The sequence below is a fragment of the Vombatus ursinus genome, unplaced genomic scaffold (assembly GCF_900497805.2).
Source record: "Vombatus ursinus unplaced genomic scaffold, bare-nosed wombat genome assembly UNPS02014181.1, whole genome shotgun sequence".
Classification (NCBI taxonomy): Eukaryota; Metazoa; Chordata; class Mammalia; order Diprotodontia; family Vombatidae; genus Vombatus; species Vombatus ursinus.
In genome coordinates this window covers 1,301,731-1,316,301 of record NW_020953959.1, presented here as the reverse complement: position 1 = coordinate 1,316,301, position 14,571 = coordinate 1,301,731, and the positions used below count along the sequence as shown (strand labels likewise).

The window sequence follows — 14,571 nt, the reverse complement described above, 5'->3', positions numbered from 1 at the left end:
GAAAGGCCTTTGCTGGCTGTAGTCAGACAAAAAGATGTATTGTCCTCTACCGTGCCTTCCTGCCTTTTCCAGGCTTCTTAGCCTTTACTTTCCATTTCATCTCCTGACTCAAGACCTTTACTCACTGGCTGACCTCATGCCCCTCACCTCCTCTTCTTAATTTCCAGACTCAGCTTAAACCTCACATTCTTCAGGAGGCTTTTCCTGGTGCCCCCAGCTGCTTGTGCCTAGCTCTGCTTCTGTTCTGTGTCTATCATGTTTATGCCTAGTTATTTACAAAGCTGTTGTCACTGCCATTCAAGTGTGAGCTCCTTGTATCCCCAGTGCTTAGCATAGTGTAGGCACTTGATAAAGGCTTGTTGACAGACATTTCCTGAATGTCCACTGTGTGAAAGATACCGTGCTAGGCCAAGGTTTGGCAATTCAGCTCTGTTAGAGCTCAGTGATCAGCCCCTAGGAAAACTGGCTCATCCTGTTCAGCTCACGTGTGCATGAATTGCACCAGAAAGTTGATTTCATAATTTGCATCTAAGTGCATAACTGTTTGAACCCTCCAGAGAACATGGCTTGTACCTTCTCTTGCCAGCAGGAAAATCTCCTTGGGAAACCAGATTAAGATTGAGAAGCTTCGTGGTGACTGTATCTGATCAAAGAAGGAGCCTGTCCCAGCTGCTTGTTCTTTCCTTTACCAAATAGGTGACTGTTTATTATGGGCAAGGACTGACCGTAAAAAAAAGAGAACAGGAGGTGAACAAGGCAAGGCTCTGTTCTTCAGGGCATAGATCATTGAGTTCGCTTCAGGAGACATTGATTGGAAACCTGCTCTGAGAAGAGCACTTTGCTTAGGTGCCAAGAGCAGAATAGCAGTGAGCTGAGGCTCAATTCCTGCCCACGTGGATCTTGCAGTCAATAAGAAGGGATGTGGGCTTAATGGACACACACCCAGATATAACTTAAAACTGGGGCAGCTAGGTGGCGCAGTAGATAGAGCACTGGCCCTAAAGTCTGGAGGACCTGAGTTCAAGTGGCGCCTCTGACCAAACACTTGACACTTAGAGCTGTGTGATCCTGAAAAGTCAGAAACCCCAATTACCGGAAAAAAAAAAAAAAGAAAACTTAAAACCACACTAAGACTTTTGGGATACCCTCTATAACAGGAAAGACTTGAGAGGTGCAAACGAAGCAATATGTAAAGTTTCAGGAAGAAAAAAACATTTACTGGTGCAGTCAAGGAAAGCTTCCTCGATGAGATGGCTTTGAGTTAGGCTTTAAAGGTTTAAGAAGTATACACCAGGTGGAAAGTTAGAGGAGATAATTGAGACATATATGAATAAGTATAATTTAAGGCAGTGTTATAGGAATTCAGAGAAGGGAGAGATGTCTGGGCTGATCAGGTCAAATACAGGGATGAGGTCACATTTAAACTGCAGAATAGTTAAGACGGATTTTTTTTTCCTTTTTTAATTAATTTATTTTTAGTTTTCAGCAATCACTTCCATAAGCTTTTGAGTTTTAAATTTTCCCCCCTTCCCTCCCCAAGATGGCGTGCAGTCTGATCTAGGCTCTACATATACATTCCTGTTAAACTTATTTTCATATTAGTCATGTTGTAAAGAAGAATTAGAACCAATAGGAGGAACCACAAGAAAGAAGAAACAAAACAAACCAGAAGGGAAAAAAAGAGCAAATAGTAGGCTTTGGATCTGCATTCAAACTCCATAGTTCTTTCTTTGGACGTGCATCGCATTTTCCATCATGAGACTTTTGGATATGTCATAGATCCTTGTATTGCTGAGAAGAGCTTCGTCTGTCAAAGTTCGTCATCGCACAACATTGCTGTTACTGTGTGCAACGTTCTCCTGGTTCTGCTCACTTCACTGAGCATCAGTTCATACAAGTCTTTCCAGGTTTTTCTGAAGTCCACCTGCTCATCATTTCTTATAGCACAATAGTATACCATTACGTTCATATACCACAACTAGTTCAGCCATTCCCCAGTTGATGGGCATCCTCTTAATTTCCAATTCTTTGCCACCATAGAAAGAGCTGCTATAAATATTTTTGTACAAGTGGATTAAGACAGATGTTTTCAACCAGGCCTACGTATAGTGGTCACTATGGATAGAGGACTGGACTTGGAAGTAGGAAGAGCTGAGTTAGAATAATCCCATTTTACCAGCTGTATGACTCTGGCCAAGTTAATTTAGCTTCTCCCAGAGTAATTTCCTTATCTATGAAGTGGGAATAACACTGGCACCTACCACAGAGGGTAGTTGTGAGAATCAGGTGGCACACAGAAAGCATTTTGCAAACCTTTAAGTGCTATATACTTGTTAGTTATTATTGTTAATAATAAACTCTAGAATTTCTTTGCTTTTCTATTGAATCGGGAGTATGGAAGGTTTACTCTAAAGCCAAGAGATATGAGGAATGAAAATGGTTGAGAATCTGTGAGTTACCATGTCTATCTGTAGACAGATATTGGGAGACTTTGATAGGTAGAAGGAATAGTTTGAGTAGGAAAAAGGAAGGAATTTTGAGGGGGGATGGCATTGAGCTTTTGTTTGGCTATTACAGTCAGTGGCTTCTGGAGAGCAGCTCTCAGGGCTTAAAGGGAAGGATAACAAAGATAGCTAGTGTCCGCATTTGGAAGGGCTTGAGTATCATGAGTTTGGAAGTTACTCAGCTGGGAGCCATTAAAAATTTTAAAGCAGGAAGTTGCAGAATTCAGTGAACATTTCTTAAGGGCCTGTTTGCAGTACACTGTACTAGCATACAGATAAAAACAGACATTAGCCCCAGCCTTCCCTCGAGGAAGGAATCTAGTAGGGCAAACACAACACTCCATATTATACATGAATAGGAGAGGACCAAACAGATCACTGATACTTGAGGAGAGATGAGGGAAGACTTCATAGACATGGTGAGACTTCAGGGGGACCTCTCAGGAAGGGAAGGGCTTGCACTGGCAGAGATTTTGGGGAAAGACTATTCCAGGCATGGGGGCCATGTGGGCAAGAGTCAGGGGGCAGAAAAGGGCAGCAGTTTCAGAGAAACAGCATCCCTGAGTTCACTGGCTGGCTGGAGGAGGAGGTATATGAGGCAGCAGTCAGTTAGAGGTCCGAACTAAGAAGGACGAATCAGAGAGGACAGCTAAGGAAGGCTCTTTCCCTAGCGGAGCACTCGCAGCAGGTTACAGACGAGTTTGCTGCTGACATGCAGTGTCAGGCAGTCTCCATCATCTGAATGCCTTAAATGACATTTGGACCAATCATTAAAAATTAGTACAAGATTCATATAAATCGTTTTCATTTCTGCTTCCCCTTCTCAATAAATCCCTTCTCTCTTCTCATGCCCAAAAACAGAAAAGAAAGGAAAGCGAGACTGGCAGAACCAGCCCGCACACCGGCCACCCATGCATTGTTCCCTGCCCGTTGTCTCCTGGCTCCACAAAGGAGAGTGGGTGACGAGGTTACTAAGTTACAGTCATTACACAGTGTGAAGTTTCATTGTGGTGATCTTTCCATTGGTTTTGGCCTATGTGGTTTTCTTGCCTTTGTTTACTTCCCTCTTCGTTAGTTTGTAGATGTCTTCCTGTGCTTCTCGTAATTCTCCCTGTCCATTGTCTTTTGTGGCACAATCATACTTCGTTATATTCATGTACCATAATTTGTTGTGTAATTCCACAGTGAATAAGTATCTGCTTTGTTTCCATTTCTTTGTTATCACAAAAAGTGCTGCTGTGAATACTTGGGAATGCAGGCACCTTGCTTTCTGTCTTGGACATCTGTCTTTTTGAGTCAGAAGGTTGGGACATTTTAGCCATTTTCTTAGCATAATTCCAAATCACTTTCCAGAATGAATGAATGAAAAAGAATTTATTACACCTTTTCCATCTGCTGAGTTGGGGATATGGGCAGCTACATAGCACAGTGGATAGAGACCCTGGCAGGGCCTGGAGTCAGGAAGACCTGAGTTCAAACCTGGCCTCAGGCATTTACCTAGCTGTGTGACCCTGGGCAAATCACTTAACCCTGTTTGCCTCAATTTCTTCATCTGTAAAATCAGCTGGAGAAGGAAATGGCAAACTGCTCCATTATCTCTGCCAAGAAAACCCCAAATGGGATCGTGAAGAGTTGGACACAACTAAACAACAATGAGCTGAGGATACAAATACAAAGCTAGGGTGGTTTCTGCGCTTAAGGAGCTTATATCCTCATTGGAGAAGCAACACATAGGGGAGTGGTGGTCAGGAAGGAGCACTTTCTCTTCTCCTCCCTTTGTAACATACTGACAAGGAAAACAAAGATATTTTGCTTGTCCAAAAATGTTAGGTCTCCTTCCATGCCTTGAGTCCATTAAAGGAGGGGCCCTTTGGATCAGAACGCTACAGGGATGGTGGGTAGGGCCGTAGACGAATCCCATGACACGTCCCGTTCCTACCTGTGCTAGAGTTGTTTTAATCACAGGCCCTAAGGTTCGTGGCCAGGCGCCTGTGCAGAGGAGGGAGTTAAGCATGGCTGGGCTCTCCTGCTTCAGTGGTGAGGAGGGGCCCATCCCCAGCTCTGGGCAGGGCTGTGAGGCAGCCGGTCTAGACCCAGTACTGTGCTGGTGTCTGTGTCCAGCAAAGGTGTTTCCATTCTTTTGTCATGTTGGTCAGTTTATGGAATGTGGCAAAATCTCGGAGCTCTTTTAATATTAGTGAATCAAGAACTATCCTAAAATTGGGGATTTCCTCACAGTGACTTACTGTTTTAAGTCAGAAAGCCTGGGTTTGAATCCCAGTTCTGCCACTTTATCACTTGTCTAACCTTGGGCAATCACTTAAATCTCTTTGCGCCTCAGTTTACTCATCTGTAAAATGAGGGACTAAATGACTTAGAAGATTCCCTCTAGTGCTAAAGCCAAGGTTGCTTGTTTTTCCAGTGCTGAGTCAAAGTATTATGTCTCGGTGTTAAATATCCCTTTAATCCATTTTGGGGTTTGTGCCTATCAGGTGAATAAAAAAGAGAGTACTGGGAAAGAGCTTGAGTTTGTTACTCAGGCCTTTACTTTGAAAATGGTCTTTTGTGGGTGCTACCCATAGGGTCATCTTCATGCAAAATAATTTAATGTTCATACTCCATTTTTAAAAATTAGTGAATTGCCTAGTGTTGGCATCTAATGCTGTTTTTTCCCCCTTCAGGTCAATGAATGGTCTTTGAAGATCAGAAAAGAAATGAGAGTAGTGGACAGGCAAATAAGAGGTAAGTGATCTTGTCCCTTGCCAGTTCTTGACCCTGATTCATGCACTTTATTTTGGCATAATAATAACGTAACAAAAAATTCCTTGCCAGCATACTTGGAGATGTATTTTGTTAGTTTTTCTTGTTTATTTTATGATGGGTATTAGAAAAATGAAGAAATAAACTCAGAGAAGCTTTGAATTTTGTCTAATGGATAAAAAGAAGGAAAGAAGAAACTTACTTTGTAAAGAAGTAAGCCTTTTGTAGAATTTAAGTGAACAAATTTTATGTACATTAATAAAAAAGAATGCCAGATAGTTGACACCTAAATTATTTATCATAGGTAATTTGGTTATAATTTTAGCATATTATATTCTCAATAGTGAAGATTTAAGATATTGAGGTGACTTGAAGAGTGACAGTCTCACAGGTTTCTAAAGATGGAATCCCTCCTGTCCACCTGACAAGCCTGTCGGCCATCCCAGGAGACCCCTCCTGAGGCAGCCACATCTACTTCTGGACAGCTGTCATTGTGAGGAAGCTTTTCTTGACATCAGGCCTCAGTTCATCTCTCAGCTTCTTCCCCTCTTTGCCCCAGGTGTGGCTAGTAGGAGCTAAACAAACCCAGCCTAATCCCTCCTCCACAGGACCAGCCCTTCAGTACTTGAAGACAGATGTCCTGCATCTTCTTCTCTCTAGGCGAAGTATCTCCAGTTCTCTCCAGATCATTGTCCTTCTTACATTGTTGTGCCCAGTCCTGAATACCATTCTCCAGAGGTCTGACCAGGCAGCATACAGAGACGCTTACCTTCCTGGAACTGATGCTTCTGACAGAGCCCAAGGTGGCATTGACTGTTTTGACTGCCACATTATACTGCTCACTTATTGAGCTTGTAGTTGGCTAAAAAAGCAAAACAAATTGCTATCAGGCCTCCGCCATCCTGTGCCTGTGAAACTGATGTTACCATACTCATGGTTGTAAAAATCTTACGATGAGAAATGGCTTGAATAATTCAGGCAACATATTCCCAAGTGTCCCCTTAAAGAACCGGGTACGGTGAATGGATGTGGACAGGAGCTGGAAATGTGCCTTGGATCAGGAGTGTCCTTTTATCAAAGGCTGCTATTTATACAGGCTCCCTGTACAGTGGGGAGTGTTTTTGAAGCTATCTATTAAAAGCTTGGTAAGAGTTAGATAATTTTCTGATATAATTTACAAAAAAGATTAATCACCCTTAAATCTATTGATTAATTAGAGCATTATATGTATCCTTGGCCATGACATGAAAATAGAAGCTTTATTATACTGTAAAGTGAGAGCTGCTTGAACAGAATTGTCAAACACTGAATTCTCATCCATATACAAGAATGACATTGTATATGGTGCTGCTGCTCAGGCACCATGTGATGGATGAGATGGTATCAGTGATGAAGTCTTTCTAGTCCTTCAATAATATTCCTGCAGTAATCTCTGTGATACCTCAGTTTCCTCATCTGTCACATTGCTCACAATACTTACTTCACATAGCTGTTTTGAGGAAAGTTTTTTTCTGTAGGTCTTAAAGCAGTGTATAATAGTAAAGGTTGAAAAAGAGATCGAATAAAAATAAAATCATCTGTAAGCAGAAGCACCTAATCGATCGCATAATAGATTATTAAAGGGAAGAAATTCTGATAGTGTTTAAATTGGTCTTCCCTGTCAGTTTTCCTTAGTCTGTTCACTTGAATAGAGACAGAAGGCAGAAATCCCATGCATCCACAATGAACGTAACTACATCACTGTGGGATTTCAGACGTTAGGAGCATATTAATTTTAGGGAACAGAAAGTAGTTCATTTTGGCTAGAATATCGAGTGTCTGGCGGCGATTAATGTAAAGGTAGACAGGAGAGAGGTAGGTCAGAGGGAGCTGACAGTCTGTAGCTGATGTTAGAAGCCATAGGGAGAGCCTGAAGGCAGACCCGAACTTGTGTTGATGCTGTTCCCCCACAGCTTCCTCCCCCTCTTCGTGCCCTTCCTCTTCTAGGAAGCGTCGTCAGCTGTGAGAGGGACACAACCACAGCACACACCTGTCTCCCAGGGTTGATGAGAGGGTCACGTGAGATAATATTGATAAAGCACCTGGCACACAGTAGGCGCTCTATAAATGCTTATTCCCTTCCCCTTCTGTTGATACTAGTCTGTGATTCGCTTTATTTTCCCAGCTCCTATACTTGTTTGTGCTGCATGATTAGCCCTTTATAAAGCAATGAGACTAGTTTCCCTTTGTGACTCTTGGAAGCCAAGGAGCTGTGATGGTGGCAGGAAAGTGTAACAGCGGGTTTCCAGCGGTAGGAGCGATACTTTCCGAGAAGGCTGGATTGGCCAGGCTCCCATAGAGAACAGAAGTGTGGTTTGGTGTGTATGGCAGAGAAGACACGCAGGCAGGTATGGAATTGTGGTCCCGATTTCAGGGTTGTGTCCTGATGGACGTCAGACGGTTGTGTCCACTTAGGGCACTTGCATTACACCAGCCAGCCAGCCGGATGAGCTGGAATCAGGCTTTCTGGCCTCAAGTGGGCTACGTGGCACTTTACCCAAAGGTCTCTTGGCTCCAGACTAACAAAGCCCTTTGTTGGTCGTCCTTCTGTTTTGTGATTGTCTCAAGTGCCTGGGCATCGGGCAGGAACTAGGAAATGGAGCTAAACCAAGCGAAGGAGGGGACGATAAGAAGGAAAAAAAAGGAAGTGGATCAAGACAGACCCACCTGTGACTATAAAGTAATGATGCCAGTTTTTACTTTGCGATAAGTATGACCCTCGATTCTCCTAAGCTGTGCAGCTCCAGTCGGGTGCCTCGTTGGAGGAGTTCACCAACTAGCCGTCGTATGGTAAGAAGCTACGCTGTGTTGGGACTGGGGATACAGATGTGAAGAATGAAATGAACCCTGTTCTCAGTGAGCTCACATCCTAGTGAGGGAGACAGTATGTACATATATAAATATAACTAGACTAGATACAGAATAAACAAAAGGTAGTTTGGAAGGGAGGACACAAGCATGGAGCGTGGCCATGGCAAAAGCATGACAACTGGAGGTGAACTCTCATGTATGAGGAAGGAGATATGTCCGGCTTGACTGGATTGAAGAGTGTAGGAAGGGTCTGATGTCCATTGAGGGTGGAAAGCTAAGTTGGGATCAAGCTGTGAATCTCAGGATCTCAGAATTGGCTCTGACCGGAGACTTGCAAACTTTCAGACTCTTGGTTTGTGAAGTCAAGTTGGAAGGAGTCCTGGAAATACTCCCAGCTCTACTCATTCTCTGGACTGCTCCCCCTCCTCGCTAGCAATCTTACCCACCATGGCTTTCAGACTTATTCCAAGGCCTGATCTTTTGTGAGGGACCCTAGCCATGCTCACTTGGTTCTAGCTCAGCTCACTGTTGCAGACTGCTGTACATCCTTAGCCCAACCTTAATTTGATCCTGCTCTAGTACCCTTCTTCCCCATTGTTCCCCTTTTCCATTCTTTCCCAGTCCTCCCTCTTCCTGCCCTCCCCTTCCACCCAGCTTTCAAGGTACTATTTATGTTTTCTCTTCCTCTCATATCATGGAAGCTCCTTAAGTATTATTGTTCAGTCATTTCCAACTCTCTGTGCTCCCATTTGGGGTTTTCTTGGCAAAGATGCTGGAGTGGTTTGTTATTTCCTTCTCCAGCTTATTTTACAGATGAGGAAACTGAGGCAAACCGGGTTAAGTGACTTGCCTAGGGTCACAGAGGTGGTAAGTGTTTGAGGCCAGTTTTGAACTCTGGGCAGTCTTCCTGCCTCCCGGCCTGGCACTCAGTGCACTATGGCACCATCTAGCTGTCCTCCTCAAGAGTAGGGACCACCTTGTTTTATTGTATTAGTATCCCGAGCACAGTGCTTGGCACATAGGGAGTGGTTGATAAATTCTTTATCTACTACCTAAACAACTATCTAAACAAAGGAAAAAAGACATATCAATGATAATAAATAGCTAGTAAGGAGTGGGGGTTGCCCCAGGCATGAACCCAGAAGAAGAGAATAGCTCTGAAAGGTCTATAAACATTGCCTTGCCACTGGATCAACTAAAATTCCTGGGAGAAATGAAGCAAGAGTTTAAAAAGAATGTTATGATGGAAATGAGAGCTCTAGAGGAGAGACTTGGAAGGAGAATTAACAACTTAGGGCAAGAGGCAGAAAACCTGATCTAAGTAACAGACTCCCTAAAAATTTGAATGGACCAAACAGAAGTTAATGACTCCATGAAATAACAAGAAATATTAAAACAAAAAAGACCAAGAGTAAAAAAACAGAAGAAAATATAAGGCATCTTATAAAAACAAAGGACCTGAAAAACAAGTCAGTTAAGAAAAGAGAAGAATGATTGGTCTACTAGCTAGGTAGCTGGCTAGAACACTGGGCCTGAGTTTAAATCCTGCCACAGATACTTCCTAGCTGCGTGACTTAAGTCACTTAACCTCTCTCAGCTTCAGTTTCCTCATATGCAAAATGGCTATAATAACAGCACCTGCCTCCTAGGGTTGCTGTGAGGATCAAATGTGCTAATATTTATAAAAGCACTTACCATAGTGCCTGGCCCAATGCTTGTTTTCTTCCTTCTTTCCTACTGGAAAACTATCACCAAAAAGGAAAAAAAAGTGCCCAAATACCACATTTCAAGAAATTTTGAATGAAAACTTCCCAGAACCATGATTAATTTTCTAAAAGAAACTTTAAAATGAAAACTCCAGGAATATCCTAGCCTAAATTGAGAAATTCCAGGTCAAAGAATACAAGTACTACAAGCAGCCAGAGAGAAAGTTCAGAGTACCAGGGAGCCACAATCAGCATTCATAAGATTTGGCAGCTACCTCCAAAGGAGGGAAGAGCTTAGAATACAGCATTACAGGAGGCAAGAGGGAGAGGCTTGTTAACAAAATCACTTACCCAACAAAACGGAGTCTGCTTGAATAGTGGAAGGAACAGAGTTAGTGAAATAGGAGCACTTTTCAAGCGTTCCTGATGAAGAGCGCAAAAGTCAACAGATGGTTACTGTTTGTCAGGCATTGTGCTAAATGCTAGAAATACAAATTCAAGTAGAAAGACAGTTCCTGTCCTCAGGGAGCTGGCATTCTAATGGGGAAAGATAATGCATAAAAGGAGGCTGAGAAGCAGGAGGGGGGCGGGGGGGTGGGGATACCCAGGCAGGGTCATGGTAAAGTCTGGAGAAGTCACTGGAGAGGAATAAAGACATGGCTGGCTTGAGTTTTTTCCTTAAAATATAGGTTCTGGAGGAGCTAGGCCAGGGGTGGGGAACCTATGGCCTTGAAGCCATATTAGAGGAAGGGGCTGCAGGAGTGGAGTGAACTTCTAGGGTGAGGAGGCTCCTGTGGCATGGGAGAGATCCTGAAGAGGAAGGAGGAAGGTAAATTGAGCGACTGGAAGGAACTAAACAAGGACCTATTCTAATAGGAAGAGGAGAAACAAGGGTCTTCTCAGAACCCTGATATCATCATGGGGCACAGTCAGTGAGACAAAGTACTTAAAAGAACAAGACGTAGAGAATTTAAATAACCTAGTTTCAGAGAAAGACATTAAACAAACCATAAATGAACACCCAAAGAAAAACATCCCAGGAATAAATGGGTTTATAAGTAGATTTTATCACATAGTCACAGAACAATTGATTCTACTATTACATAAACTGTTTGAAAAATTAAGAAAAGGAGGAATTCCACCAAATTCCTCCTAATAAAAAGATAATTCATCTAAACCAGGGAGAAAGAAAACTATGTGCCAATATCTCTAATAAATATGGACACAGAAATTTTAAATGAAATATTAGCAAACAGTCTACATTAACATAGTTAAAAGATTATATACACTATGACCAGGGAGGACTTAAACCAGCAATTCAGTATTCGTTCAATATTAGGAAAGCTATAAACATAATAGACTATATTAATAATAAAAACAATAAAAATCATTATGTCAGTAGATTCAGCAAAAGCTTTTGACAGAATACAACACCTATTTGTATTAAAAATGCAAAAAAAAGCATAGGAATAAGCAGCTTTTCCTTAATATGGTCAATAGTATCTAAAATCAAAAGCTACCATTATATGTAGTGAGGATAAAATAGAGATCTTTTCTTATACCAGGGAGAAAGCAAGGTTGTGCATTATTTCCATTTTGGTATAGTGTCAGAAGTGTTAGCTGTAGCTATAAGAGAAGAAAAAGGCATTGAGGCGATTAGCATCGGCCAGGAGGATACGCATCACTTTTGCATATGATACTATGGCATACTTATAGAACCGTAGAGAATTAGCTAAAAATTAATTGAAATAATAACATCATCAAAGTTAAAGATTACATTAAAGATAAAAAATAAATCCACATAAACCATCAGTCTTATTTTGTATTTATCAGTAAAACCCATCAGGAAAAGATAAATTCCTTTCCAAATAACCATATATGGTATGAAATATTAGGGAGTTTATCTATAAAGGTGCTATGTAAATGCAAATAGAAACTCCTTTTTCAGAGATTGACATACCTAAATAATTGGAAAAATATTAATTGTTTATGGATAGGCCAAGTCAATATAATAAAAATTACAATAATACTGAAATTAATTCACTTAGTGCCATACCAATTAAATTATCAAATTATTACTTTATGGTGCTGTAAAATATAATTATGAAACTCAAATGGAGGAACAAAAAGTCAAGAATCTCAAGGGAAATTGTGAAAAAAGAATTGGGAAGATGGGGCCCCAACAGGGCTGGATCTCAGTGTTTACAAGAATGCAGGAATCATCAAAGTTGCTCTTACTGTTAAAAAAGGGGCACGTCTGTGGAGCAGATTTAGAGCCTAAAGAAACAACATACAGTAGTTTAGTACTCAGTATGCGTGAAGGACCTCAACTGCCACAAGAATCAACTATTTGATTTAAAAGAAAAAAAAATTTTCAAAAAAATCCAAAAGCAGTCTTGCAGAAATTCTTTATAAACCCATGCATCCCACCATATACCAAGAGAAGCTTTAAATGGTTACATGACTTTAAAAGGTAATATCATAAACAAGTCAGAGGAGGGAGAAAAGAAACCACCATTCTGATCTATAGATTGGAGAAGAGTTCATTACCAAACAAGGTTTTAAGAGAATAACAGGAAATAAAATGGAAAGTTTTAATTACATAAAATTAATGAGTTGTTACACAAACAAAATCAGCTGGAAACAGGTAACTGGGGAAAAAAATCGTTATTGGAAGTTTCTCTAATAAACATCTATTCAGGCTATCCAAGGAACACATTCAAATTTGTAAGGACAAGAGCCATTTCCCCAAATTGATAGATGGCCTAAGGATATGAAGAGGTGGTTTTCAAATGAAGAAATACACGCTGTCAACAGCAATATGAAGAAAATTCTTCCAATCTTTAATAATTAGGGAAGTGCAAAGTAAAGCAACTCCGAGGTTCCACTTTACACCCATCAGATTGGCAAAGATGACAAAAAGGGAAAACTGGCAAATGTTGGAAGGGCACATTAATGCATTGGTGATGGCTCTGTGAACTGGTGCAGCCGTTCTGGAAAGCAGTTTGGAACTTAGCCCCCCAACCCACTGAACTTGGCATGCCCTTTCACCCTTTCTACCATTACAAGGTCTCTAGCCCAAAGAGCCCAAAGAAGAGAAAAGGACCCATTTGTTCAAAGCTATTTATAGACACTCTTTTTGTAGTGGTAGTAGACTGGTCACTAAGGTTTATCTGTCAGTTGGGGAACAAAGTATGGCTGATAAATGTAATGGAACATGATTGTGCTGTAGTAAATAGCAGAAGTCAGGGTTTCAGAGATATATGGAAAAGACTTGTATGACTTGATGCAGAGTGAAGTGAGCAGAATCAGAACAGTTTATTCAGTAACAGCAGAACATAAAGACAAATGCCCTTGAAAAGACTAAAGAGTTCTGATCAGCGCATCAACTCCAGTGAGGCAGTACCGCTGAGGAAGAGGTGTTGTACTCAAGGTGTCCAGTGAGACAAACAGTTTTGGACATAACCAATGTGGAAATTTTTTTGCTTAGCTACGAACATTTGTTATAAGCCCTGCCCTGCCAAGGGGAATGGAAGGGAGGGTGAGAATAAGAGGATAAGGGTGGATTAAGAATAAAGTTCTCCCTTCCTCCCAAAATGAGAAGAGACTAGAAGGCCAGAAATAGCCAAACACAGGGTGGCATAAAATGTTAAATGTTGAATTCTTATATAATTAAAAGGTAAACAGGTTTATATTTGATTCTACAGACAGTAAAAACCTGCTTGAAGGAAAAAAGTGTCCAGACAAGGCAGAACTGAGTGACCTCAAAGAGCTTTTCAGTGGTTCTCTGTCCAGTGGAAATTGTTACCACTTTTTCCAAATAGTTCAGATACAAAGAAATGGCCTTTTAATGAGCCATTCTTACAAACAGCTCCCTGTCCCAGAAAGCAGCTTGCCGCTGAAGTAGAACTAGGCTAGAAATGATTGAAGAAAATGAAAACTACATACTCCTGAATGTTTTCAGAGTAGCAAGTGTCTGTCTCTTTAGCCCTTATTGTCCGTTCTGTCATTTTCACAGATATTAGAAGATGGTTGAGACTTCAGTAGTCCTTTAAAAAACTATCTTAGGAGAGAATGAGTATCAGTTCTTCTTTTGTATCTTTAACTCTTTTAAATCCTTTTTCTCCACTGTGATTTGTATGTGATAGACAAGAGTTGTAGACTCGCATATAAAAACTGGGCAGGACCTCAGAAGTACTATAGTCTGATGAGTACCTACATCATAGGGTCAGAGATTTATGACTGGAAAGGACCGTAAGGATTTTTTTCCCTAAATATTTTTTTCTAATTACATGTAAAAAATGTTTTAACATTCATTTCTTTAAATTTTGAGTTCTGGCAGCTAGGTGGCACAATGTATAAAGCACTGGCCCTGGATGCAGGAGGGCCTAAGGTCAAATGCAGACTCTGACACTTACCAGCTCTGGGATCCTGGGCACTTAACCTTGGTTGCCTCTCAAAAAAAAAAGTTATTAAAAAAAATTTGTTTTGAGTTCCAAATTCTCCTTCTCCCTCCTTCCCCTCCCCCCTCATTGAAAAGGCAAGAAATTTGATATAGATTCTACATGTGTAGTCATGCAAAACATATTTCCATATTACCCGTGTTGTGAAAGAAAACAGACCAAAAAAAAAAAACCCCAAGAAAAATAAAGTTTAAAAAAAAGTATGTATTGATCAGCTTTCAGAGTCCATCAGTTCTTTGTCTGGAGGCAGATAGCATTTTTCATCATGAGTCCTTCAGACTTGTCTTG

At 41.1% G+C, this 14,571-nt stretch overlaps 1 protein-coding gene across 1 annotated transcript in view; it reads left to right on the top strand.

Annotated features, from left to right (window-relative positions):
* The window catches only part of CHMP3 (charged multivesicular body protein 3), a 40,300-nt gene that overhangs the window by 2,747 nt on the left and 22,982 nt on the right, over nucleotides 1-14,571 (top strand). Inside the window, exon 2 of the mRNA XM_027860442.1 lies at nucleotides 5,186-5,246. Within this exon, the coding sequence (XP_027716243.1) occupies nucleotides 5,186-5,246 (61 nt within the window). The remainder of the gene's footprint in view (nucleotides 1-5,185; nucleotides 5,247-14,571) is intronic.